The 25,022-nt window shown below is 26.3% G+C and overlaps 1 protein-coding gene across 5 annotated transcripts in view; it reads right to left on the reverse strand.

The window, feature by feature from the left end:
* Positions 1 to 856: 856 nt before the first annotated feature.
* The window catches only part of LOC132921351 (organic cation transporter protein-like), a 57,489-nt gene continuing 33,323 nt past the window's right edge, over positions 857 to 25,022 (reverse strand). For 3 of the 5 annotated variants that reach the window (XM_060984336.1, XM_060984334.1, XM_060984335.1), the window contains exons 3-13: positions 6,475 to 6,749; positions 5,691 to 5,858; positions 5,524 to 5,627; positions 4,602 to 4,756; positions 4,368 to 4,536; positions 4,182 to 4,311; positions 3,417 to 3,606; positions 3,075 to 3,203; positions 2,820 to 3,004; positions 2,621 to 2,754; positions 857 to 2,533 (exon numbers count right to left, since the gene is read on the reverse strand). In XM_060984336.1, coding sequence (XP_060840319.1) covers positions 2,455 to 2,533; positions 2,621 to 2,754; positions 2,820 to 3,004; positions 3,075 to 3,203; positions 3,417 to 3,606; positions 4,182 to 4,311; positions 4,368 to 4,536; positions 4,602 to 4,756; positions 5,524 to 5,627; positions 5,691 to 5,858; positions 6,475 to 6,749 — 1,718 coding nt within the window. In that variant the 3' untranslated portion in view covers positions 857 to 2,454. Of the gene's footprint in view, positions 2,534 to 2,620; positions 2,755 to 2,819; positions 3,005 to 3,074; positions 3,204 to 3,416; positions 3,607 to 4,181; positions 4,312 to 4,367; positions 4,537 to 4,601; positions 4,757 to 5,523; positions 5,628 to 5,690; positions 5,859 to 6,474; positions 6,750 to 10,847; positions 11,061 to 18,276; positions 18,612 to 25,022 lie in introns of those variants that run through there. The other 2 variants (XM_060984337.1, XM_060984338.1) reach the window with 2 other exon arrangements.

Consider the following 25,022-nt stretch of genomic DNA (forward strand, 5'->3'; position numbering starts at 1 on the left):
TAAATTTTATTAGTATATATAAATAATTATTTTAATTATACGTCTGATATATATTTAAAAATATATTTATTTTGTAAAGACTCTAAGAATATCAATACTTGGTTTTATACATATCATAAAAATCTATAAAAAATTGAATGCATTACATAACATATAATTACTATTGAAATAAATTATTAATTATTAAAGTAATAAACATTGATTAAAAGATATCTATAAACTTTAAAATCAATTAATTAATCAGGTATACACATAAAATACTAAATTAATTATATAAAGACCTAAACTGAATGTAACTCCTGAAATAACATACAGAATTTAATTTTATAATGTTGATATTTAAACTTGGCTTATGGTTCATATAAATTTGATTTGTATGAGAATGAAATGTTTTTTTTAATCATACGTTTCTGCAAGTCCAGTGAGAGCACTTTTTTATTTAGGCTTGTCAGACTGTGACGTGGAAGGAGGAGGGAGTCGGTTTTATTTTCCTTTCTGTCCCAGCAGCAGTAAATAATACGGTATTCTCGGCAATTTGACAACAGACCCTCTTAAAGAGCTTCACTATAAAAGGCCATAAAACCAAAATAAAAATGTCCTATATATCGTATTCTTAATAGCCACTTAAGTTTACACTAGGGTAATAACTTTGACTTTTTGTTTTCAAGATTAAATGATGTTTATAGAACACGCCAAATAATAACGGATAAATAGTGAATATTACTAGTGAGTCCAAAACTGCATTTTGAGTACCTCTTATGTGCACTATTCAGGTGTTTTTATAATATTCTCTATACATCTCTATATATCTCTTGTTAACACACCGTTGAAAAAAATATGCTTTATTAAAACCTGAATTCGAGAAATAATTTTAATAAATTCACAAAAGTATAATGATTATATTAATGTTAGTATTTTAATAGACCCATTGGTACACTAAAAAACTAATTAATACAATAGATAGGCAAACTTCAGTGCATACCAGGACTCAGGAGGCAGGAAGCTGGAATCATATTTAACATTTATCCAATACTTTTGGAGTTTTTATGTCCGGACCAGAAAACCTACAGGCCAAAACACACATAAATCTATAAACTAATTAAAACAAATTTAAAAAGTTAATCAAAAAGTGTTAAAATAGAATTTATATAATATAATAATGTTTTAAAAATTATATATTTTATGACAATCAATGACCATTGTAACCTAGGTTTTTTTTAAATCAAATAATACATTAGAAATTAATTAAATAAAATTGAAGGCAATTTAATAGATTAATTGTTTTCAAACAAAAAAAATTGTAAATGCATAAAGAGACACATAAATGGATTTGAAACAGACTATTTTTCCTGTTAAAAAAATCTATTCAACACATTGATCAATCAAAATACGCAATACAAATTTCGAAAAACGTGTTTAGATTCGTTGTTTTATATTCTTTAAATCCTCCGGACAACTTTCAACAAGATTTGATTTTGTATTCATCAAATTATCGAGTTTAAATAAATCTTATTTCGCTGATAATATTTATACGTACTCAAGTCTCGAAGGTCAAAATTAAATATACTCAAATATCAAGAATCAATCTATTAAACTATTATATATACATTTAATAATTATGACCCAGTTTTCTACAATTATGTAGTATCTTTTATATTTAAGTTTATTTGTTGTAGTAAGTACTTGGTAAAATTTTGTTTAAACATCTAAAAATAAAATCTAATACCTATGTATGTTTTAACGCTGAAATTAAAACGCAGTACATAGCTCATGTATGAGAAATTACAAGATTATAAAATATAATTAGTAGTATTTAAATATATTTATATTAAGTCTTGGTCAATTATTCCAATATCATATTTTAAGTTTATATAATACAATTTTTTATAAATCAATACAATCTACTAATATAATACTTTTCACTTACTTTACGGTTAACAAAAACATAATAACAAATATGTTATTTATCTTAAACATTATGATTAAAGTTAATATTTTTTCCTATTAATATAAAATATACATATACATTATACATAATACATAATACATATATAATATTAATCATTTAAATATATACATTTTATATTATTTAATAAAATAAGGATAATACTAAATGTAAATAACATGTATGTCTAACAATATATATTATATTATCCATAGGTAATAATTTATAAAAAAAAAAAATTGACAAAGTAAGTTCAGTTATTCACAAAAACTAACTTAATTCAATTTATTTTTTTTAAAAGCTACGTATATTAACATAATATAATTTATCGGTGTAGTACTTTCGTTGACTTATTAATCAACAATAATTTTAGATAATTATCACAGAAATATGTAGAATGAATAAAAATATGTTTTTAAAATACTTATAAAACGTAATAAAAAGTTTAGGAAGACAAATGAATAAACAATAATTAACCGTCTAATATGTACTATGAAAGAATAATAAAATTATTCTTTCTCGGATGGTGAATTTTGTACATTACTACTTATTGTATCGATATATTTTTTCTGTGAATTATTTGATGTGCTAAAATAAAACATGAATACGTAATTATGTTAAAAATTCCATAAAACTTCAAAAATACTACTTATTAAAATATTTTTTTTTACTTACCTAATACAATCCTCTACTTCTTCTAATGTATCAGAAAGATAACTGCCTGTTTCTGGTAACATAAGTACAGACAATCCACCAATAACGCTGACTGTTCCCAATACCAATAATGGTAACACTTTGCTATATGGAGACTGTAATAAACGGTAAGTCATATAATTATACGATTTACATTAGAAGAAATATTCATTAGACTCACTAAATTCCAAAGATATGGCACCATAATAAGAGCAATTCCTGCTGGTATATTTGAAGTTCCCACGCCTAAATTTCTTATAACAGTTGGAAACAATTCAGCTGTGTAGAGAGGCATAATAACGTTTGACGATGAAACGGAAAATTTGCCAGCCATCACCAATGATAGTGATATCCACTCATCCGTATCTAATTATTATAATAAAATATTTAAAAAAAATGTGTATCAAATAAAATTTAAAAAAATAAATATAAATACCTGGTGGTAGAATTGTAGTTAGCAAACACGCAATTCCTCCAGCTACCATGGTGAGGCACAGTGGAATTCTTCGACCCATTTTGAGCAATATTACCACACTAATCAATATTGATGGAATTTCGACCAAACCTAATTTCAAATTCAACATTGAATAACATCTTTAGAGAACATTTAAACTTAATTATTTTATTCTTGAATCGATTTAATTCATTATCGTAAATTTAAATAAGTGTACACTTTCTTAACGGAGTTGCTTATATTAATTATAATGCATAAATATAGATAAATAATTTATTATTTTCTAATTTAAAAAAAAAATTATTAATTTAACATAAAAATTACCTGAGATTATAGTATTTATGTATATATTTCCTCCAATGTTGGACAAATTAAGTACAAGACCGTAGTATACTAAGTAAAGACTGAACCAAAGTATGTATAAAACAAGTGAAATTTTTCTAATATTTTTAGTACGAAATAAATCTGAAACTCGTACTTTGGGTTTGCCATTAATTTCAAATTTGTTTATACTCTGAAACAAAAAGAATAGTTGATTATTAAAACAATATATTCAACAAGTATAAACTAACTATGATTATAATTTATGAACAATTTTAAAATTTAAAATTAGTAATTTTTGTACCTATATTATATATTATTATTTATTTATATACTTATATATTTTAAATGTTATATAAAATATATTTATTATATTATATTATTATTATTTCAAATTAATTAGTTATAAATACTAAGATATGATTAAAAGAACTTGAGTTTGGCCTTCAAGTTACACACCAATTCTTTTATAATTCTACGAAGTTATAAATATACAATCTATACTATTAAGACGACTTTTTTCAAGATAACAAAAATACGAGTGTTACTCATAATTTGAACAACTTTACTGTGACTAAGACAAGTACTAATAACCTAACTAACATTAAGTACGGCGTATACATTTTACATTAGCACTTAACATAATATTACATAATATACAATATACGATATTATACGATATTTATGAAATTAAAGTATGTAGTTTATAAATTCCATGCCGAAAAAATGAAACAGGAGTTATAATGTAATTTTTAATTTTTTACTTACTTGTTTAAGAATTTTGTCCATGTTCACTGGTAAAGAATGCTTATTGATTTTAGAGGCCTTTTGCAAAACTTCCATTGTCTCTTCCACTCTCCCCATAGCTAATAACCATCTCGGTGATTCGGGAACAAACCTAATAATCCATACGAATCAAAAATGTTTTCCACATATCTCTATCTAATGTCTTACCAATGCAAAACCAAGAAAAATACAGCGGGCAACGTAACACACCACTGCAGTAACCTCCACCCTCTACATATATATGCAATTCCGGAAATTATAATATAGCTCATCGGAACTGGGAGCAAATAAAGAACTCCAGCAATTGTCAACCATTTACCACCAACCAGTTCCATACCTATAATTAACAAAAACCATCATCAAGTCAACACCATTAAACAATATTATATATGGAATACTTACACAAGACAAAACCACTGAAGACGATGCTCACACAAACAAATCCCAAAATAAATCTCAATACCAAATAAAATTCAAACCAAGGACAAATAGCTACTAAAATACCAAGAGCCAACTGCATAATTAAAGAAGCCATCAATGTCTTCTTTCTACCAAATCTATAAGCATAAAATAATATTAATTAATCATTATCCAAATAAATCAAGCAATTTTTTTTTAATTAAATTTAGGTATTTTAAACCAATTTATCAATGTATAACAATGTTTTTTTCAATAAATGATCCCCTTTAAATCTTTAAAGAAAGGAAATAAACATGTATATAATGCATTTACCGGAAATCTAATTTATATTTTCAACAATTACGAGTATTAACAATAATTCCTACGTACTCGGGTATACGTGATGTTTAAACGAATTTTACAAACCCCGGAACAGATAATAAAGATATTAAATTATATAATGGTTGAAAAGAAAAGGAAATGAAAAAAAAAATAGAGAAAATGATATAACATTTTGAACTTTCTTTATTATGTTGGTCATTTCTATTTTTTCTAGCGTTATTTATGTAGGTAGGTATACGCTAGTAAACTGTTAATATCTACAGTAGCGCTTTATATTTTACTCTTTATTAAATAATAATAATATTACAACAATATAAACTAATATCACTTTAAATGAATAAATTAAACAAAATATAATGACACTGCACATTTCGCATATTCAAGCTTTATACAAACAGTATAGGTATGTACTATAAACATATTTTAACAAATTTCATTACCAGTGTTTAATAATAAGATTTTACTGTTCGTCAAATAATTTTCGTAATCTGTTTAAAAGTTTATACCTTTTTGTAAAAAGATTATCATATTATGAATATTTGTTCGCTTGTTAATGTTTTAAAGCTGTCAAAATTTGACTTACCTGTCAGACACGAGTCCGGAAAAGAAACCTCCAAAAGCAACACCCATCAAGAACATCATCTCAGCAAAGTTTTTTAATTCTTTTCGGTCACAAACTAGGTTCCACTGTAAATCGGAATATTAAATAAATGAAAAACTATCATTTATTTTTTAATTATAAAAAATTACTTCAGAAGTGATTGTATCGCCGAATTCAGTAGTATTGAATTGCCATGAAGAACAAGTTTTCAGCTCATATTGTTCTGTTTTTCTTTGAAGTAATTCTCCGTAAGTATAGTTACGAAGTAAACTGTCATAGTTTATGTCACGATAATGACAAGGATCGTATACTGATACCTATGTATGAAATAAAAATATTTATAAAATCTTTAAACTAATAAAAACAATAAATTTAATAAAAACATTTTATCGAGATTCACCTTCACGTATAATATTATCTTAGATAGCTAATATAATTTACAATTAAAATAGAAATTTAAATTATTAAAGAAATTCAATTCTTTTTATACTAATTTGAATTATCTAATAACTGAAAAAAATATTGACAAATAAAATAACAATACATTCATTTAACATAATATTGACACCTTGTATGGAATTGTATATTTTAATCACTTTGAGTATTTTGTGGTTTTATTTCCATGACCATCACAGTCAAGGATCTTAAAACTATAAACATCACTGTTTTAACTTTTTCGCTAAAATAAAATAGTACCATTTAAAGCTCAATACTAAGTTGTTCAAAAACTCACTAAATGTATAATATTATCAAAAAAATATTTATTGTTTTAAATTTAAAATAATACATTTTTTCTGTTAACATCATATAATTTATTCACGGTATACCTATTATGTTATTATTGGACAAATAAATAAAAATTGAGTTAAATTTAATAATTGATTGTTTCACAATTGTAACTTATTCTTGATTTTAGAATTCTTTATAACTCACATTGGTTGTTGGTGATTCTGAGATTACACCACTTAGAATTTTCCATTCATCCACGGATATCCGGTTCAGTACACCCGGCGGCGGTGTACACCAGAAGTCCGTATCTGCCCCCTGGAACGTTAATACGAATATGTGCCATGTACAAGGCAAATTTAACAAGGACAAAATTAATGTAAGCATAGCTTGCCATCGGCCGAATTCGCCGATGGCCATAGAAACTGGATCTTCATGTGTCTTCTCCGTTCGTTTGTCATCTTTGAAAACTCCGACATTACCTGAAAAATAACAAATAAATACCAATTTATAATTTAAAAACGCACGATAGAAATAATATAAAGTGACATTGTATTTTATTTTTCTTAAACTGTATTTTAATGTTTTCAATCAACATTTTTTTCGGTTGTAACCTGTATGATATTCACATTCCAAGTACAATTATATACCTACTAAAACATAAAAGAAGTGGGTTCCGAAAAAAATGTTCAAATTTTATTATTTTTTAATTACAGTTTAAAATGAATAGTATAGTTTTATAAATAATATTCGATATAAAATATCAAAGTTGATAGTTGAATAATTCCTGACTAAAAACTAGTACAATTTCAATCGACTTTGAATGTGATTATTCATTCAAATAATAAGCTGTAGAACCGTATCTACGTTTTATTAGCAAAAAAAAAAAAAAATCAATAATAATATTAGTGTAACTTGCCGCGTCGAATAACAAACGATCCGGAATATAATATAATAAGATATATCATGAATGTTTTTTTTTCGTTGCTTCGATCGCATTTCAAACCGCATTTATTAATTAACAACCGGAAACTATATCATTATTAATGGTCCTTGAACGGTATGGAATTGCTACCGAGTGTATGTGTGTGGAAAATCGTTATACATCGAAAAGCGGGGGAGGGGGGGCCTTCTGCGAATGCATAGCCAGAGGATACGGAACGTATTGAGAATTTACTTCCGCTGACAATGTGGTATACGGTTAATGGTTAGGTCCCGTTTCCACTCGTCGCACTCGTTGTGCGCTCAGCGGCCACTGGCCAAACAATGTAGTCATAAAATTGTATACAAAATCGAAATCTGTCGTCCGTAGGTGCGCGAGTATGAAAATAAAACACGTCATAACTGCTGCAGGAGTCTCCACTAATGACATAACAATATTATAATTTGACTGAGCTGTATAAACCGTGTCCGCCGTGGAAAAATGATAAACCTATTATATTATTCGTCGATCTACCCGTTGACGGAGGTGATAGGCTTGAACTGCGGCGATTATTGGACACTCTGCATGTCATTGTTTATAAAAGTCATGAACGGATAAACGATTCTCCGGAGAAAGGCTCATAGACGCGGCGGCGGCGGCAGCGATTGTTCGTCGTAAATCGTAATAGTGTTATGTTTATACAATATAATACACATATTATAATAGTTGTGCACACTATTATCGCCATGCCAAGGATATTGGCCAACGATCCATAGGTATATTATAGCGAGTGTTATATACCTATACGTCGGATCTATCGAAGTACGCGGGTATATATCGCACATGCTGCATACGTAATATTATTATAAATTGATTACATCTCTGACGACCTCCATCTATTGCGTTCGAATGCTAAACCTATCAAACAAATCCGTTTACCGACGCGTACATCGCTAAATAGATGCAGGCCACGACGATCCGTCTGTGTTGTGGTTCCCGCGTACAGGTATAGAGGTATATTATACAGGTACATAATATTTATTTATGCGCTAGTGGTACCCAGACTCGAATGTTAATAAAAAAATTATCATGCGCGTGTCCCGGTTAGTACTATTTATTATTATTATTATTATTATGTTATACTGATAATAATAATATACCGACAGACAGGGTTTTCGTACACAATTGTGGTGTACCTATTGATTTGGTGTTCATTGCAGTGGTCGCGTAGGTATCAGTAATAATATATTATAATATCAACGTGGTGGATTGTTTGCAAAATTTTAAAACGAGATAAATATTTAACATTGATCATTATGTACCTAAACGTAACCATTGTTTTTGTTTATATTTTATCCGAACATCCGTCGTTTCAGTTATTTTGTAATTTAATTCAAATACGATTAATGTTTAATAGTATTGTATAAATGACCAAATGTCGATTATTTATTTATTTTTACTTATAAACTATAGCTATACGTTTAAGGAACATTTAATATAGCAGTGCGGGTTTAAATTAAGAAGTCAATTGAAAAAATTAAACTAAAAGTATTGGTGGGTAATGCCTGTAATATGGGACGTGTTTCAAATGGTATTTGGGTGCTCAAGCTTATATATACCATGTAAGTCTACCTCGATTTCGAGAAAATGTAAAAACAAATTAATCCAATCTTAAATTAATTATAAATTTTGTGCCACAAATATCAAATATAAGATAAAGACACGTAGTTTATAAATAATTTTTGGTAATACTAAAAATATGCCAACGTATATTTATACGTTATATTTAGCAAAACTACAGATAACGTCTTATCTATAATGTAATGAGTGAATTTTTAATTTATAATCGGCGTAAACAACATCACCAGTTTGGTGATTTTTCGTGTTACTGCGTAGTAAGAATTGTAGTAAGTATCTAATGGTAACAGATACGTGCACCTACTAAGTAATCTATTTAACATATTATCAGGTAAGTTAACTCTGCAATTTCTCAGTAAATTATCATGTAATTTTTTTTTAAATTTAATTTTACGTACCTACCTACTTATAATACAATGTACAATAGTACATTTTTTAAACAATAAAATATAGTTTATTTTTCAACCTATTAAAGTCATTAAAAAATTTTACCACTTGGGGCCCCCTATATGAGCTACAGTTGATCGCTGAAGCGTATACCTAATAAAATTGTGAAAACATCACATAATGGCTAAAACTACCCAAGCACAATAAATTCTAAAACAAAATATACCATGAAAAAATAAAGAAGATATAATTATATATAATAAGTATATCATGGTATTAAATGCACCTACAATTTTTATCAAATTACATATCATACAATTTCGTCACTTTAATTATATAGCGCGGACAATCATCCATAACTGTATTCCTAAAAATAATTGGAAATTCCGTTGCAAAAACTGTTCAGAGTCATGGCCGTTCATTTTAGTATAGGTACATACATAGACCATGACATTTATAAGGAAGTATAATATTTGTTATCCATAACTCAAAAATTATAAATTACCATAATATTCGATAATCAAATTACATGTAAACAAATAATTTCAATAAAAATAAAAATCCAATCTATATTAACTTAACCAAATATTAATAATCTTATTATGTCAGTAGTTAACCTTGACCCCACCACCGTCTCCTTTTTTATTTAATTCTTATAATTTTAGAAGAAAATGCAAATTAATATTATTAAATAAATACATCACGCTCGAAAATATTTAAATTAAGAATATTCTTTGTTCTTTGCCATTGCGTGCTTATTGTACAATTTATTTACAATTTAAATATCATTATTACTCATATGCAATTTAAATACCTATGATAATTATTATATAATTTATAATTTTCGGCCTATAATTAATACAATTTGATAAATACACGTGTCTTCAAAGTTATAATTAAACTCAATTATCAGTTAAAATATATACGAAAATCGTGACTTAATATGTTATTTGCCAACAGTTATGAATAGATTGAAGTGTAAAATTATTATGTTATCTATGTATCTTGTTGTGTCTGCATTAAATCTTTTATTCAATAAGAAAAAAATTTTAGATTAAAATTTAATTTAAAATTAATATAAATTCCCTAAAAAGCAATTGTTCATCTATTAATGCTTCATGATTTTAATGTTTAAGTTTATTGTACTCTAACAAAATACCTTATTCGATAATGAATTATTTAATTAAATAACAAGTTTTTTAATACGAGTACTTACTAAATATTACAATGTTTTGAATTTTTGATGTATGTATCCAAAGTTTTAATTGTTTAAAATGTTTTTATTTGTTTGTAGCTACTTAGCTATCCATACAAAGTAAAATTAACAACATTTTAAAACAAATATACAAACTAGTGATATTTTTCCAAAATATATAATTGATGACGTCCTTTTATTTTAGTTTAAAATACGATGTATAAAATAAAGAATTTTTAAACATAGGTAAACAAATTAAACATTTTAAACATTTATTTTCAACAAAATTTCAATGAATATAAAATTGAAGTTAGAAACCGACGGTGGCGTCTCTTTGAGTTTGTTTAGGGTTTTACTTTCGTTTGTAGTGCAACGATAAAAAAAAATGCATCTTATCAACAAGGCTTACCGCAAAAATAAATTCACAAGAATACCTACTCATATAAGAGCTTTTGATATACCGTTTGAATGCACTTCCTGTGTATTATGCCAAATTGTCAGCACAACTTTCCGGCACGCCCTTAATTGTACGTTGTCAACTAGCAGCTATAATATTATCTGTTTAAGTTGTTTTCGACTGCAGTATAACCCTAACTGTTCATAGTTTCGACGTTTTATAAGTTTGGCACGCATACACCATACACACAGATTCTATTATCGTATCGTCCGTAAACGTTTAATGTGCGATAACACGGGTTGTTTTTCGATTTACTAATGCCAATACGAAAGTGTTAAATTGTCACATGGAAGTAGTGAAAAAAAAGTCCAGTAGGACACTGTTTCGTTATTGTCCTATATTGACGTTAACTGTTATATCCGTAGTTTAAAAGACGTTAAACGACGAAACCTGAATGAACCACTCCGAATTTCAATTGGCAGTAGAGATTAAAATATATTCATATATATATATGTATATATATATATGTACGGCGTTCATAATATAATATACAATATATTATGTATTTATATTAAACGTTAAACCACGCGGGACGAACGTTTGGACAATACAGAGCAAAGACCGTCTTCGTCGTGCAAACAATACACCGAGGCTGTCAACCCATTGAAACAAAACCCACGATCCGTTCATTAAGCAAAATTAATACTTTCTATTGTAGTAGGTATTGTGTTTAAACATATTTCAATGTCAACGGGAAAAATTAAATTGGAAGACTACTTTTCACCACAAAGGTGATATTTATAGAATTTTGATTGTATTTCTTTTCATACCTAAATTTACTTATGTCTGAGAAAAATTAGAATAATTTTTAATATATGTTTTCTCTTACTTTTAGTTTAAAGGAAACAATAACTTATTATCGACTTAAGCATCTTGTCACCCGATGTTAAAGAATGAAACATGGGTGTTATAATACTAAACAATAATCAATACCTGAAAATTTAATTTATGTGGTTTCAGATTTTAAACTTCATGATGTGTCTATTAACTAAAGAATAATAATTCAAATTTAACTAAGAATAAAGGTTCTACTTATTAAATTATAAAAGTAGTGTATTATAAATTATAAATATGTGGCACGCATAAATCAATCTTTACTAAACATATAATTATATTTTGCAATCAATCAAAGTATTAAATATCGTAAATATATATCTATATCAATAAAAAAAAAATATATATTTATATATTTTATAAACGATAGCTATAAATTATAATATAATAAAGGTATGTTAATAGAATTAGTTGTAACATTCTTATATTATAAATCATTAACAATAGGTAAACTATACGGCATATTTATTACTGAATGTATTACATTCACTAAACTGAGATTAACGTATGCGACATGCGTGGGTAATAACTAATAAAATACATCATTAGATATAAGGTCATGCTGAAATAAGATATCTAAATAAAATGTAACCAAAGTTCATAAACTAACATGTCAACATAAACACTAAAGCTAAATTATCAAATAAATCGATCACAATTATTTATTATTAAGTCCCATCGTAATATTTGTTATGACTTGCAGCTCCGAGATAATTATTTTTTATGCGCGAGATTAAATTTTTGAATTTTTAAATAAAAAAATAAATAAAATATTACCTAGGTACTTACGATCGAAAATAAATATTTTACAAAATATATAGATATGTATAACTAATAATTTGTCAGAGAAATTATAAAAATGAAAATTGATATTTAAATATTACTGTGAAAATAATATAAAATTTATAAACTAATCTTAAATAATAACATTTATTTTAATACATATTATTATTTACTCATATATTTCTGAAACATGAAAAATATATTTTTTACAATCGAGTATTTTAATTAATCTTAGAATATATCAAATTGTTCATATAATTTAAAATTATGAGACTAGAATATTAACAATGAAATAATACATTCAGTTATTGTTAGATTATTCGTGAACAATAATATAGCATGACTGCATGAGTGTACCCATATTAAGTAAGTACCTATGTGTACGTCAATGAAGATGTGTACTGTGTAAATAATTACAAAAATAGTAAATGTATATATTTTTTTTTAGTAGGTGGGTACTGGGTATAGAAAATATACAATAATAAACAGTATGAAATTTTAAAAAAATATGTCATTGACAAAAAATTTAAAACCAACTGGTATAGATAACCTATATATACCTACCTACGTATTTACCTAACTATGAGAGAATGTATTTAATAATTTGTATTAAATTTAAAAAAAAATCTAATATCATGCTTGGTTTTTTTTCATGTCAAATATATAAAGATGAATATTTTAAATATTGTGTAATATAAAGTTGTTCATAAATTAAATTGTTGATGAGAAGTTAAGATAAGTTAAATTAAAATGAAAAACTAATATAATACAATCAAGCGATGAAATTTATTTTATAGATTTTGTGTTAACGAATTGAATTTTAAATCATTAAAAATAATTATCACGTAAATGTAAATCTTATAATGACTAATGATATTTGACCATACCTAATTGTCCCCCTGTAAAATATAAACCCAAAACCGCGTACATAATAGTGTCCATTAATAGAGGTTTCACTGTAATACACTATACGCGTTATACCTACATATATTTACCGAACATTTTAAACTGTAATACTAGGATTATAGTAACTCATCTAAATTATTTGTTTTATTTTTTTTTTTAAATTAAATTTGATGAATTTAGTGTTTTTAATTTATATTATTTCATTTTAATATTGAAGTAACTTTTTAAAGTTAAATAGTATAATGATAACTTTGATCCGAATTAATGGTAATAGTTAAATATAAATAATACTTTCGGAAATATGTAACATAACATAGTTAATGATAATTTTATGATAATTATATGAATTATATTTTCATCCATAAATTATTTAAAAGAATCGATTGAAAATTATTTACCAAATATTTTAAATAATTAACTTCTAAAATGGTAGTATTTAATAGTAAATTATATACTTCATTACATGTAGTTCAACCTTACCTTCACTAAAGAATTAATCCACATGCATTGCATAGATATAAATTTATAATAAACGCAGTTAAAAAAATTGTAATAAATTGTAATTGAAAAATCATAAGCATATATTATACATCTTTAATAATGTACAAGAAATCTTGCTAAGTTAATTTCCTGTAACATTACAATAGTAATTTGTAAAATATCCAAATAAGGAATATCGTATACTCAAAAGGGAAAATTGTATATATAAAAACCTATAGTATTAAGAAAACTAATCATTAATGTTATAAATAGTTTGCCTACTCAGTGACAACATCTCTTAACATAAACATTAAATTAAGCATTTCCCATTGTTAACACAATATCTGATGATTTCATAATCCAAAAACTTAATTATGATTAGTGTCGGTTTACAATATCGAATTTAGCACTGATACCCTCCTAATACAAATCGCAATAGGATGTAATCTCGTAGAAGAAATAAATACAATAGATATTATATTTGTAGAAATTATGATTCTCCCCTTTAAACTAACGAAGTGATAGTTTTATCCGCGTGAAACTAAACTGAAAGACATTTCATTAACGATAATCTATAACTAGTTGTCTAGATGTAAATCAACAATACGCCTTCATAGTCAGAGTAACAATACACAATTATTGCGGTAGAATATGATCGGGTCGCACGATAAGACACTTGTACATCATAATATCGTATACTTGGTAAACGTTATAGCTAGCCTATAGGTATTTTGCATTATTAAATGATGTTGTTGAGTTGTAAATTGCAATCGCTATTATAAGCCACATATATTTTGTAACTATGCATCGCACATTTCGTACACTCATTTATTTTGGGTTTTTTACCGAACACGTTTTAACATTTTTTTCGACAATTATTAAAAGTCCGCAATGTAAGGCCACACTATGCGTAAACAAATGTTTCCAATTAGCAATAACATGACTACCCCTTTTTAATGAAAATTCCGTTTAAATCATAACATAGTCGTCATTAGTGATATCATAACCTGTCGAATAAATTTTAATTATAATGTCAAGGCAATAATAATTTCGGTGAAATTTGAATTCAAAGCCGCAAAAACTAACTGAGATATTTATTTTTGTTAGTAGTTTACTAATAAATCAGTAGTAAACACAAACTATTCGAGTGAAAAAGAGATTATCTGTAAAAGTAAATTTATATATAGTAATTATCTCAAGAAACTAAGCCGAATTAAACAATGTGTTTACTTCGAGATATGTTAGATATTATAAAATAATCGTCAATTCGTATTTTTGGTTATAAATAAAATGGTTATAAAGTGAATAGTACCCAAAATTATCAATGATTAACATTTTCAAATTAATTTCAATAATATTTTATTTACCTCCATAAAGACATTTTTTTTTTATTTAAAATATAAAAAATTAAATCCTCCAATTTCATTAATAATATCATCAATGTCCGTCGTTAAGGACTATATTATATTATACATTTGAAAATAAAGAAAAATATTGAACTCATTGCGTGATACGAGTTAATCGCTGAGAACCAGTTACAATCGATGAATTAATATAATGCACGTTGAGCGTAATAAAACCATTGGGTGAAATGTTATTATTTATTATATCAAATATACAAAATCGCGTAGAATGTATTTTCTGCAGACTTGAAACACGACTCCGCGCTAAATGACACACGACCGGATAGCGGGTATGCACATATGTGCGTGTGTAGGGAAAAAAAATTAGTCACGTCCTTCGACTTTTGCCACCTTATGAACGGAGACACATAATATAGAACACGACTTCGACACAACTGTCATGTGTACGGCATCGGATTCGAGGGACAAAAAAAAAAAAAAAAAATAAGGAACAAAAGTTGGTCGAGGGTGTACAAAATATAATAAATCGCGACGGCAGTTATGGTACGTGGTGTATTGCAGATTTGGAAAATATCGTGTCTGATAAACGTGTGTCTAGTATAATACTATGTGTTATAAAGGCGCCTAACGTATATTTTACAGCTGCTCCGAAAGCAAAAAGTATAGTCGTATACAATAAATTTACTACGTGATGACACGCAGTACAGTATAATTATACCGTGATATAAATTCACTTTCCTCGCATCGAAATTATTGCTTACGACACAATATCTAAAGAACTGGTTACGGATTATTTAATAACTACAATAACATTATTATTTAAAAATTGAATAAGCAATTCCTTCTATTTTCAACATTTGAACAGCGAATTGCCTTTTTACTAATTTCATTGTATTCGTCAACGTCACTTAATACGTATTTAATTGTCAAATAGTATAGTGTCTAATTGAAAACAATTAATAACTATTATAATGGTTTATAATTATTTCGACGAGCATCCGTGTTCCGTATTTTTATGCTCATTGCAGTCGGCGAGTATAGACACATTAGTTTGTTTTGAATATTATTTTAATTTTAAATTTGATTAAAAATACATCACTATAAATGATCTAATGTCATTTTTAACATACATTATTATTACTTAACTTACAAATAAATCATAATCATATGCATTTTCATAAAAACCGGTTAGATTATTATAATAATTGTATTATATATATTTTATTGTCGTCAAAATATTTACATTGTATATTATATTTAATACCATATACTGGTAAATTAGATAAAGTCTGTTATTAAAGATTAATTTTTAATAGTTTGTGGCATTCGTTGATAGGTACTACTGAATTCACGTTTACAATATAATATTATGTTCGATAATATTTGGCCGTGTGGGTTAAAAATCATTCAAGCGTCAAGTTCAACTCAAATCGTTCAAGTGCACTCAGTATGTTTGGTAGTCAATTAAATAATTGATTAAAAAGTAGTATAACTTAACATTTTTTAAATATATTTATAATATAAACATCTTTCAACTATGGTTCATCCAAGTCTATATATTTTTTTTTCGTAATATGTAATCTAAAAATTACATTTATTTGTTATTTTATATATCCACAAACAAATTGGATATTTTATTTGTATACTAACACTTTGATTCGATAATTTATAAACGTATATTACTTAAATAATATTCACAGAAACGTATCCATCAATTATTATGTGCCTATCTGCACTGGTTTCCTAAGTGTAAAAAAACTTTTTCATAAATATATAAGACACACAAAATATATGTACACCACCAACCTACACAATAATACTGATTATGAAATCATGCCTAATTTGTCCAGTACCAATATTATTTCAAGAATATAAAGTATTTCCAAATTTTTATTATAATTATTTATGTGTAATAATATAAGAACAGTTACTAAAATTAACTATATTAGTACCAAATATGGAATTGTGTAATTTATATTACAGTTAAAATTTTAAAAATATATAAAAAAAAAATAAGAGAATAAGATAACTCTTTTAAGCTTATATTTCAATCCATAAAATAATCATGCAATTTTGGTATGGTAAAAAAAATCTTCATTATTGTTTCACAATAAATTTTAACTATCGTTTTTATTGATGTCCATTGCAATTGGATGTGGTGGAAAAGTGAAATCTCATTGCTAGCGTAATAATAAGTACCAAGAAAGAAGGCAAGTGGGTTAGCGGTTGCATGCTTATTTCATGTGTTAATTACGCAAGTTTGTATAGATTATTATTATTATTATTATTATTATTATTTGCTTTTTCATTTTTTTTATTTTTACTCCAACAGTGTATTTTAACAACGTGGGATAAATATTTATAAGCATTGAAAGTTGTTTGTATTTAAACTGTATCTTATAATCATAATCATATTATCTAATACACAAATTACATATTATGTTAATCGTAAGAACTAAGTCGTTCTCGAGCACTGCACCATCATAGGTTATAAAGGACTAGATGAGGCAAACTTTAGGAACATAACTTTTTAATAATGTTTTTGGCTTAATATTTAAATCGATTGTTTTCTAAATTGTGATTCGCGTGTGAATATTTCAAAAACGTATTTAATATTATAATATTAACTTCATTATTTTTCTTCAACTCGCCGTGTACATATATAACGTTGATTATTAAAACTTATATATATCTTCGTAATGAACTTCTAATTTCCTTCTAATTACAGTAATTAATCATAACGATACTATGTTATTTAGATAATATGATGGACACTAATGATATTTCGTTAAAATAAATAAGTTTAGTCGTATATTTTACTTATCTAAAATCTGCAGTACAACTTAGTTCGGTGAGCAAAAGACGATAAATTTAATTCAAGATAAAAGTACAAATTGCGATACGCACAAAAAGTGTGATAACTTATTCTAAGAACTTTTATGCGTTGGATATAAAGATGAAAAATCGTATATTAACCATATATTGAATCCGTGATGTTTTGTTTTTTTTTAAGTTTACCAATATATATATAATATGTACTTACGTTCCACAGTATAATTCTTCGACTGTCGTCTGAATATTTTCGAAAATATTTTATCGATAACAAACGTGGGTATTACCGTCATTTTGACGCGATAATATTACGAACGATTGGTGTATGCGTAAAAAAATATATACAAAGTACACACTTCAGGTGATGTCTGTACTTATACTATAAGACTATGTATAATGTATATTGTATGTGCATAAAAAATAAATAATAATTGTTTGTATGCGACCATAAAACAATAAACTTTTTAAAAATTAAAACTTTTTTTTTAGTGTGTTCGCGAGTGGCAGGATTAAGATTATATTCTAAGACACGTTTGAATGTGACTGAATAAAGCGGCCGGCGAGTGCACCAATTATTGGCCGAGAAGAGGACATGCCGCGTGCTTTTACCGACTGCGTGGAGGGGAACAACACGTTTAAAATATAATATATTATTATTATTATTATTATTATTATTATTATTATCACATAGTATCGTGTACCGTGTATTTTGTATGTCGCGTTGTATAACCGACGTTCCCGTGTACAATATGAACAATAATAATAATATAATAACAACAAAAATAATAATAATATGTTCTACAACAAAAACACAGCCGTGCTTGCGGGCTTTCGATCCCTGGGCTCGTCGAGTCCTTGATGGCTGATCACGTTGGTGTATATTGCTCTGGCATGGCCCGTGTTTTGTAACAGAAACGATTTTAAAATTTACGTCCCACCCCGTGATAATAATTTAATATTACAATACCTATTATACGCGCATCCCGGCGGGTACGACAATATTTTGACTCTGTCCCCGTAAAATGTAATTATGTCAAGACACTGAAAACCGTGTTAACTGTGTACGGTACACGTATTTGAAACTAGTTCATACACGGCATTATGCCTGAACATTATGTTGTGTAATGAAGAGATAAGAATATCAAAGTATAACAAACGGATAAAAATCATGATTTAAATAAAAAAATGTTTACATCATCAAATACCCGCGACTTATTGTGTTATGATAGGTAGGTATGCGAAAGTGTCAAATGGTCCGGAACGTCAATATAGTTTATCTGAACCAAAAATAAATTATAAACTTTATCCGGGTTTAACGACTTTACGAAGAATAAGTTTAACTATAAATAACTGAAATTCGACATTTCTGTTACACATCATCTTTTTGAGAAAAAAAACCCAATGACGGCACATAAGAAAACTTTTAACGTTATTAGTAATTTTTTATTTTTAAATAACAGATTCGTATATTAGATAAATTGATTTGCCTAATAATAGTATTCTCACTACAACTATATTTCTTGTTATTTATTTGGAGGTAGATATCCCCATGCAATAATTTTTTATTAATTTATTTGTACAACTTTGAACGATGACGTTTAATAATTGTATAAAATTAGAAATGGTTAAATAAATAATACAATTTAAGTTGTATTTAAATGATAAAATAATAAAGCCATGTTTAAACTTATTTTAATGATGTGTACTGTATAATTGCGCACCGTCATTGTTGTGATCTTTTTTTAGGGGCATAAAATATCTAAATTTTATCATGAAAGGTATAAGATATACATAATATTTTATTTAATAGTTAGTGATTTCTATAACTTGTGTATGTATATTATATTAATATATTTTCATTGTATACAATATTTCTCAAAATACATATCCATTAGTTACTTTTTTGGAGTTTCATGATATGTAATTTAACCTTTATTTCATATCAGAAACTTTGAATGCCAAAATATTATAAATTAATGTTAAAATAATTATAATATATGATGTTAATATTAAAAATCACAATTATATTATGTTAATTAAGTAATTTATAAATTATCAGGTTTCATATAATTACCTACTTACTATATTTAACCGTTTGAGAAATGAAAGACGTTTTTCTAACTATAGTGTATATTATAATTTATTTATCTATTTATTAATAATTAAAATTCCTCTTATTTAACACTTTAACTAAAAATCAATTATTTTTAATGTAATTAAAAATATTTAACTCTTTTTAAACTAAAATTAAATTAATAATAAAACACAGGCTTTATTTTAAAAAAATGAGTCTACAATTTTTTTATATAATGGCACTACAAACAAAGAAAAATAACTAACACATTTAAATAGATTTTCTTTGTATTTTTTATTAATTCTTGAAACTAGAACTTTGTAAAGTATTTTATATAAACATAATATTTTCAGAGTGTATGATTGTGTAATACTGCAATTATTAGATATCTATTTTTTTTATGTATAATATTTTTCATAGTTATATAAACAATTTTTTTTTTTGTTAATTTTAACACAGTATAATAATAATTCATCTACATATATTTTATGGTTAAATAACTATTATTCGCATAAATTATGATGAAATAACTTTGACTATATTTTTTATAAATGCCTTATCAAATGTATTATTATTGATATATAACCATATTATTAAAACGATATAATTTGTTCACTTGGATTTTAAATAATCAGATTTATCTCAAAATATTAACATTTCACTGTAGCATCAAACTGAAAAAATCCAAACTAATTTATTGTAAGCTGAAGCAGCTTATGATCTTATGCGGTGAAGAGAGAATAAAAATACTTCTTCAATTTCAAAATATATACACTATACCCGCATGATAAGACATTTGTAAAAAAAAATATTTAATCCCAACTTTTACTCGTTAAGTAAAATGGAGCTTTACTTTCTACAAAATCAAAAATAATCGAAGTCAATGAGGTTAAGTATTTATATTCTTTTGATTTTAGTATAGTACCTATATCTTTTCATATAGGCCAAGATGTGAGCATTGCCTGGCTTCAGCTAAATATCGGAAAATGCTGCATACTACGCAAACGATTCGGATTTCAGAACACTCACAGGCAGCTATTTGTTGGCACCGAGTCAGCCCGACGCCGTTCAAGTATCTATAAAACGCGTTATTATAATATCAAATAAATAATATTGCAAACGGCAGACCCATTTGGAGCATAAAATACTGTCCTTGGCCGGTTACATTTAATATATCCTTACAGAATCTGTAACCGTATGAATATTATAAACCGTATAGACAAAGCTAATATTCAATACGTACACTCGAATGATTAACGTTTCCACGAGGTATGACTTTCAAATTTAAATTTATGTACATTGCACTATTTATAATATACTGTATGTGATATTATAGGGCTCTAAATTCATGGGGCGTTTTTTTTCCTCTAGTCATTAAACATAGATAATATTATATTATTATTATGATTCGATTAAAAGTTAACTAGGCTACCATAACTATTTTTTCCCCGAGCTGTCACATAATCAGCTTCTAATAAATTTTAAATGAAATATATTTTCGTAACATTCAATGCTAATGACCCATCATTAGTATTAAATTACATTGAAATTGAATGAGCTAGTTTATTCAAATAAGTACTTAATATATTCCACTTTTAAAACTTTGCTAATTTTCTTTTAAAAAATAAGCGAATTCATAAAATATCAAAATCAATAAAAATCACATAAATATATTTTTTGACATAAGTGTGATTATAATAGCATTATACCGATAGATAATATAGATTACGAATTAAGAAGTATTTTTAAAATAAATATAGTTATTTAGCGACTATATGTATATATTATATAGGTACACTGTGGCTCTATATGAATGGATAATTATTTATTTACAAAAAAATACTATAAAACAATATTTAACTTAGAATAAAAATAAAATATAAAATATTTATGCCAACGAATAATAACTATAATATATATTATAATTCATTCATTTTTTTTATGGCATACAGAATCCTAATGAAATTACAACTTTGTATGAATACGTATAACATTTTTAAAATTCAGCCCATTGTGTTAACTTTTTTTGAGTCAGGTCATTTTGTTTTTACTACAGATTAATATTATTAGCATTATCAAATCATGACGTGTATTATTAATTTCGCTGTCTCATCGAAATTATACAAATCACTTAAGCTGTCTTTATTCGTTGAATTTCGAACGAAAATGTTTACGGTCAATAAGAAAATATTATAAATACACGTTTGTATCGTAAATTGATAGTTTAATCCAATTTCCAAACCAGCCGTATTGTTACGAAATACGAACATTAAACGAGCTAGCCATGCGGAAATGAAAAAAACGAATTGATGATAGCCTTGACGGTAGGTACATTGGATAACACATTGGGTCAGCAGTGCACCTTAAGTATTTTACCGATATTTGACTTCATTGTACGAAACATAAAAATAAATATAGTTTAACCTATAATTACTGTTAACCATTCATATCAGTAAAGTGCTTTCAAAAAAACATAAATGGTTTTAGTTTTTCTAAATTATTAATATTTAGATAGAATTACATTCTCGGGCATTTGACTTTATGACGCCTTGACTAATATTTTTTTGAATTCAGCTGTCCGTATTTTAGCCTCTCCAATAATTACAGACTATCGTAATCATGACAATCATAAAATATTTTGTCACACGTGGAGTGTGTGAAAATGGGTACTGAAGAACACTGGACACCCACAGCGTGAAAGTTGTACTGAATTTCTTCTATTCGTTAACAGTTTTAAAAGAAGAAAAAATAATATTTAATAAAACCAATTACATAATATGTTACGCTTGTACATTGTATTGACGTATGAGATGAATTTTGAAGAAAAAAATTGGATTTCGAAAATGTACTTGCAATTGTAGTTGTAAAACATCTTTATTTTGAAATAATTTACTCTCAAATTACTATTTATTTGATATTATCCCAATACGTTAAACGATTATTTAATTATGTAATCAATATGTAATTTTTAACTACATAATATGAATAATTTTTAAATCACACAAACGAATGATTACGAAAGTATTGCTACTCAACGAGTCTCTATAGAGTAATGTGTGCAGTAGGTATTAAAAAATAAAGATCCCAATATAAATAATATATTAGATACTAAAACTATGATCGTTGGATCGTTTACTAATGAAATTATATGACAATATGACATAAACTTAATTGAAATAAACTATAGAATAGCATGTGTTTAATAAGATTAATACAAAATTATTTTACACGCGAGTAGTTGCGTTAATCATACTAGGTAGTTTAGTAATTAACATTTTTTATTGCAAATTTATAATTATAAAAGAGAATTATATAATTACAATCTAATGGACAATGGTTAATAGACGTGTTACATTTGTACAGTTCGAGTGTTATAATAAATTAAACACGTCATAAAATTTTCCATAAACCTAAATCCCACATGTCTTTCTTAGATTGCTATAATAGATGCTTTGTCTTACCACGTGCTAACCACGGAGCGTAACATAGCTCAGATCCCCCAACGAGATAAGTTAACGAGAAAGGTCGAAAACAAATTACCCTCAAATTAAACCCTGTCCAATAGTTTTCCTTTTAACAAATAATCTAATTACTCTATTTTCAACTGATTAAGATCGATTTTTTTCTACAAAATTATCCACATTCTCTTAAGCTATGTAATATCATCCTTAATTAAATTACTATCTTAGCTAGACACATATGAAATTTAAATTAATTATATTAAAATAATTAAAAGCATAAGTAAAAGTATTTGTGTTGATCTAGAATTATAATCAGTTATATAATTATTAATTACACAAAAAAAATTAACAATAAATAATAAATATATATCGTGATAATAGGTAATAGAAAATTTTTATATCGTTTAAAATTTATTAGTGTTGTAATATCATTAGAAATTTTAAAGTAAATTTCGCATACAAAAAAAATAACTTTAATTTTAATTTTTATAATTTAAACTGTATACGATCTGTGAACATAAATAAATTTATTTATATAATAAGCAAAAATTATATTTATATGGTAAAATAAGTTAAAATAAATTAAATTAATTAGTTACATTTCAAAAAGACTAAATAGTTAAAATAAAGAGTATCCAGTAATGGGACTTTGTATGAATAACTTTAACTTTTAGATTTTTACGGGTGGGTAATGATAATATTTGGGTCAAAAGAGCTTACACGAAATAAAATATATAAGGTACCCAAAATTCAAAATGTCATTGAATATTCATTTTTTGAAGTGAACTTATTCACATAAATATTTAATACTTATATTGTACGAGTAATACCTATACTTTTTATAAATATGTAATACAGTTTGTTTAACTTTTTGTCGCCCACCGTAAACAAATACTGACCATCAGGGCCAAAGATCGGTCATTGTTTTGACACAGCAATTATAATAATATGTTAAGGACTTTTCCATCCTATACCCTATTACAGAACCGAAGCGCTTTTGGGTTTATATGGATTGACAGGCTGTTTTATAATTTATGGTTTTCTATTCTTTTATATGATCAGTTGTGTCTGCGCTTGATTGCCAGCAGGTCACGGATAAATGTGTCCCAGACTCAGTCTGAAAATGGTGTTAGACACCTCGATTTTTCTCACCTAAGTACTCAGGTGTTAGAAGTATATCTACTTGATGAAACCAAGGTTTTAAATCACTAAACAAACGCCTGTGGCTAATCAATAACGTTTCAATGCATTTTTAAGCAACGACACAAGGATCTTATTATTAGTTTAATCATTAAACACACCATTATTTAAATTATCAAACAATATTTGTATAGGTTGTATATGTGTGTGTATATATTTGATAGAATTTATCTGAAATCAATATCAATATCGATATGGAATACATATATTTTATTTACTTTT

The sequence above is a fragment of the Rhopalosiphum padi genome, chromosome 2, assembly GCF_020882245.1.
Source record: "Rhopalosiphum padi isolate XX-2018 chromosome 2, ASM2088224v1, whole genome shotgun sequence".
Taxonomy (NCBI): Eukaryota; Metazoa; Arthropoda; class Insecta; order Hemiptera; family Aphididae; genus Rhopalosiphum; species Rhopalosiphum padi.